At 37.1% G+C, this 5,909-nt stretch overlaps 1 protein-coding gene across 1 annotated transcript; it reads left to right on the top strand.

Annotated features, from left to right (window-relative positions):
- The first annotated feature begins 433 nt into the window (after window positions 1-433).
- LOC147483142 (uncharacterized) lies at window positions 434-5,909 on the top strand. The gene is made up of 8 exons (XM_086579497.1): window positions 434-617; window positions 675-749; window positions 1,058-1,225; window positions 1,981-2,649; window positions 3,182-3,456; window positions 3,539-4,245; window positions 4,289-5,121; window positions 5,212-5,909. Exons 1-8 carry the CDS (start codon window positions 434-436, stop codon window positions 5,907-5,909), a joined length of 3,609 nt encoding a protein of 1,202 aa, XP_086435623.1.

Raw genomic sequence — 5,909 nt, 5'->3', positions numbered from 1 at the left:
CATGCCATTTTTTAAATAATTGCCAAATAGAATTTAATGAATTTTGAAAAAAAAAAAATATTGTTACGCGTGGTGTATTCATGTTTCGATGCTGCAATTGTAATAAAAGTAGCAGGATCTTCATGGGAATTGGCAGCTGTCAATTTTAAGCATTTTATATAAGGTTCTCGCAATACCAACTCCAATCATTATAGAGTTCTTTTACAGGTAGAGTTCTTTTTATAGACATGTGATTTAATTTCCCTTCATTTAAATTTTGTATTAATTATTTTTTATTTCAAAATTTTTTCGAGTGCAACACTTTTTCGATCGCTTCTGTGAATTGTTTGACGCAAATGGAGGTACAAAAGAACAATTCTTCTGAGCTTAATAATATCCAAAATTCTGGTCGGGGCCCACTCACACAAGTCATTATAGAAAGCGATTGAGTAAAATGACTGAAACAGAGCGAAATGCATATCTGCAACGTGAATGCCTTCGGAAGAGAACGCGTCGTCTCAATATGACTGCTGAAGAACGTGCTATACATTTAGAACGTCATCGTGATAGGTATCGACAACATTCAGAAGGCCTAGCTGATGAACAAAGATCATTGGTGAGAGAGCGCCAGCGAATATGTGCACGCGAACATAGAGCCACTAAGCTTTCTCAAGCATGACAAACTCAACATACAGACGACCAACAAATACTTTTACGAAAATCATTAGATGTTATCACATTACCTGGGGGTTCACAAACTGAACATCCAGGTACATTAAGTGTGAGACCATCGGTACCAAGATATTGCAAGATATGCAAGATCGCATCGACGACACGCTTTAGTGTTGATAATTCTGATGAGGGCCGTTTCGTCCAACTTATGCAACAACATTTGAACTAAGAATCATCTAGACTAAGTGATCATGACATTAAAGAATCCTTGAGCATTCAGAACGACTCATTACACATTGATTTCAATTGTCGTGGTACTCACATAATTCTTCTCTTATAATTCTGCTCTTATTTTACTTTGCCATTTTTATGCTATATTTATTAGTTTATATTTGTCCCTTAAAAGGAACTTCTGCTATATCTTTTGGCGTGGATCATGGATTGGAATTAAACAATGAGGTTGACCTTATTATACGCGATGGCAATGAAGACATTCATAGTGATGACGACGTTAAAACTGGTCTTAGCAGCAGTATTACAAGCTCATCATCTATATCAAGTTGCAGTATACAAGGTATGTCACCTTCATTTTCTATAGATATTCATGTATTATTTCCATGTAAATTGTATATAATAGGGTATGTATTTATATAATCTACATTAGAGTTTTATGCTCAAATGGTATCTAATTATTTCCTGTAAGTGGAAGCTATCTTAGATACAGGAAAGTCCACCAAGTTCTGCAAAGGCATGTGCACTTCATTTCTTATATGAGCTAACTACATTGGGCATGTTTGTGGTTGGTTTTATTATTATTAAATTACAAAAGTTATTCAACATTTTTAAAATGAAAAATAAGTATTCCCCTGTTTAAGATTAGTCAGATGTACCGAGCATAAACCACGTATAATAACATTTGGAATGCTTCTCATTGCATGTGCATATGAAGGAATGGTTTGTACTCCTCATAAGATGTACTCAAGGACATGAGTTGCGTATTCTATTAATTCAAATAGATTATGTATTGTTCAATGCTTCTAAGAACAACATGCCTTCGGACCTTCAACCAGTTATGGCAGCTCAGAACTTCTCTTCATTCTACTCTAGTAGAGATGCGAGTCGAATCTAAGCTAAAGATTCTTATATATATATATATATATGTATAATTCCAACTAATGCAAATTTACATAGTAACTACAGCCCACGTTTGTATTGTTATATTTTGCAGAAATTATCGAACAAAGTTCAAGTCACCGAACTGCATCAACTATTCCGCATTGAGGTTACCACAATTGTGCAAGGAATTATGTTGATTCTTCTATCATGCAGACGTTTCAACTACCAGATCCAAGGTCTTGCCAACATTGTCATTTGATCATGAAACAGAGGAGATGTGCTGCTTGAACGGTAAATTGTCACTACCAATGCCACCAATTCCCCAGGATTTGTTAGATCTTTACACAAATTCTACATATGAAGGAAAGCAATTTAGACAGCACATTCATGCATTTAATTATGTCCATGCCTTTACTTCTATTGGCGTACATGTAGATGAAAATTTAGCTACTGGTCGAGATGGAGTATACACCTATCGTGCACAAGGATCTATATACCATCGAATAGGAGACCTCTTACCACAGCCTGGTCAAAGGACAAGGTACCTTCAAATGTACATTTATGACACTGATCATGAGCTAGATTATCGTTTGGCTGAAAGCAATTCACTGAACAGACAAGTTTTAGCCATTCTGAAACGAAAGTTGGATTCATGCAACCCTTTCGTTGGTATCCTACGTCAAATATCTCAACGTGATGATCTACATAATATTAAGCTGCATATAAAGGATCATCCAGACAATTTGCACCAATATACCCAGCCTACAACATCACAAGTTGCAGCAATTCTGGTTGGAGGAGAGGACCCGTTTGATAAAAACGAGAGAGATACCATCATTGAGACAGATCATGGACACTTGATACATGTTCCGGATACAGCTGGTTTCTATGATCCCTTATAATATTCTCTGCTGCACCCTTATGACACGTTTGGTTGGGACTTAAATTTTTTTAGCAAACATCTGCGAAAGGTCAGCTGTCGGGCTTTCTATTCCTACATGCTTCAGGTAACTACAATTCCTTTTGATCTTCTCATTTTTACATATTACAAAAAATATGTGTATGAATATTTATATATTGTTAAATTTTTATTTACCAAGATTCGAGACATCTATGAATCACTGTTGCTTCGCGCTGGGCGTCTACTGCAACAAAACGTTGTAGATAATTATGTGAAAATTTCTACACAACAGCTGCGGTACATTAGAGATCATCAACAGGATATAAGGGTAGAGCTGTATCAAGGTTTACAAGATGCATTCAGTCTCGGACACACGCATGCAGGTCCACATTTACTAGAGTAGTGTTATTAATAGTATGTATGTGTTTTCTTGATTTACATTAGTTTCAGTTTCGTAGTCTTTCTAACTTATGTGTTTGATTACTTATAGCCCCAATTATTTCGCATGATTAGGTAACATTAGGGGAAGAATTATTTTACCTGCTTCTTACACTGGTAGTCCTCGAGACATGCACGAGAGGTATCATGATGCCATGGCTATTGTCCAGAAGTTTGGTAAGCCAGACTTATTCATAACAATGACGTGCAACCCAAAATGGCGTGAGATAAAAAAAGAAATAAAAGATGGACAAGTTGCAAGTGACATGCCTGATCTAACAACAAGGATTTTCCACTCAAAATGCGAGGAGTTGAAAAAGGACTTATTCAAGAGAGGTGTTCTTGGAAAAGTGGTTGCTCATGCATGTCCATGTCATTGAATTCCATAAGCGAGGATTGCCACATGCTCATTTCCTTTTAATACTTGATCAGAATGACAAGCTAAAAAGCCCAGAAGATTATGACTGGGTAGTTCGAGCAGAGATTTCTGATCCTAATAAAGAACCAGAATTGCATAGTATTGTCTTACGTCACATGATTCATGGTCCATGTGGTATTCTCAACCCAAGCTGTGTGTGCATGAAAAACAATAAGTGTAAGAAGAACTTCCCCAAGCAATTCTCCTCTTCTACACTTCAAGGTGATGACTCCTTCCCAATCTACATGAGGAGAAATATTGGAAAATATTTGATACACAACAACAATAGCCAGTTTCATGTTGATAATCAATGGGTCGTCCCTTACAACCCATGGCTCCTAAAAAAGTATGATTGTCACATTAATGTTGAGATTTGCTCCAACATCAAATCAGTCAAATATTTATATAAGTATGTCTACAAAGGTGTTGATCGGGTCCGTTTTCAAGTGACATCGAAAGAAACTGACAATCAAGATGAGATCAAACAGTTTATAGATGGGCATTGGGTATGTCCTCAGGAAGCTCTTTGGAGAATCTTCAAGTTCCCTTTGAACAGAATGTATCCATCTGTTTATGCATTGCAAATTCACTTACCAAATATGCATCAGGTTACATATCATGAAGGAGAGAGTCTTACTAAACTGTTAAGTGATACCAACATGTCACGCACAATGTTAACTGAGTTTTTCAACTTGAACAAGATGGACGAAGAAGCAAGGCAGTACCTATATCAAGAGATTCCTGAGCACTATACATGGATAAAGTCAAAAAAGTGTTGGAAAAAAAGAAAAGGACGCAATCAAGTTATCGGCAGAATATATAGTCTCCCCTTCTGATAGTGAGAAGTACTACCTGAAAATATTGCTGAATTATGTCCGGGGCTCAACGTCATATGAAAGTCTTCGGACTGTTGGTTCAAAGACATATGCAACATTTAAGGAAGCAGCAGAAAAGTTGGGGCTGATTGAAGGAGGCAATGATATACATGAAACTCTACAGGAAGTAGTAGCAACACGTATGCCTCATGCATTACGAAAGCTCTTTGTGATCATATTGGTACACTGTAAACCACCACATGTTTGTGATCTATGGAATGAATTCCATGCTTATATGATGGAAGATTATGCTTCGTTAACATCCATGGATCAACCTATCAATCTTTTACTTAGAGACCTAAAATCTGCTCTGTTTGAACATGGAAGAAAGTTGTCCGAGTATGATCTACCTTCTATATCTGATGAGACTACTACATTCCGAAATGCTACTGATTTCATCTCCGAAGAACGAGCAGTGCCTATCCCTCCTGATGATCTCTCCTCTGTTGACAGATTGAATCAAGACCAGAGATATGCTTTCAATAAGATAATAAGCTCTGCTTTGAATAACGTGGGCAGAATATATTTTGTTGATGGTCCTGGTGGAACGGGCAAAACATTTCTTTATCATTCAATACTGGCTTATCTTAGAAACATGGGACACATTGCGATTGCAACAGCCACTTCAGGAATTGCTGCGATAATGATGTCAGGTGGACGTACAACACATTCAAGATTCAAGATTCCTATACCAACCTATTCATACTCAACTTGCGGTATAGGTAAGCATACTCCATTGGCTGAATTAATTTGTCGTGCGTCTGTACTCATACGGGACAAAACCATAATGACCCATTGATACGCATTTGAAGCTCTTGACAGAACCCTTAGAGATATAATTGATGTTAAACTGCCATTCGGTGGAAAGGTTGTTGTGTTAGGTGGGGATTTTCGTCAGACACCACTTGTTATTGCACAAGGAACTAGAGCACAAATATTAGATGCATGCTTACCAAATTCCACTTTATGGGAAATTGTGGAAGTTATCCATCTCAGAGAAAATATGCGAGCAAGGAATGATCTAAGTTTCTCTGATTTTCTGATGCGAATTGGTGATGGAACTGAGGACTATATTGTAGATGACATGATTAAATTGCCAGATGACATGACCATACCATGGGAAAGTGATAACTCCCTGTTTCAATTAATAGATTCAGTGTTCCCAAATCTGCAAGACAATGCACTTGACAGTTTGTACATGATGCAAAGAGCAATAATAACACCTACAAATTATCATGTTGACAGGGTTAATGATGAAGTGATTAAGCTTTTTCCCGGAGAAATTTTTACAAGCTACTCTTTCGACTCTGTTGAGAACGATTCTCGTCAATTGTATCCAATGGAATACATCAACTCCATCTTTCCAAGAGGATTGCCTCCACACAAACACAATCTAAAACTAGGATCACCAATTATATTGCAGAGGAACATTAACCCAAGTTATGGATTATGCAATGGAACAAGAATGCTCTGCCGCGGGTTTTTAGAAAATTTATCTATGCATAAATAG

This window comes from Coptis chinensis, chromosome 8, assembly GCF_015680905.1.
Source record: "Coptis chinensis isolate HL-2020 chromosome 8, ASM1568090v1, whole genome shotgun sequence".
In the NCBI taxonomy this organism is placed as follows: domain Eukaryota; kingdom Viridiplantae; phylum Streptophyta; class Magnoliopsida; order Ranunculales; family Ranunculaceae; genus Coptis; species Coptis chinensis.
Note: the sequence above shows the minus strand (reverse complement) of the source record. Positions and strands in the feature narration are given on the sequence as shown.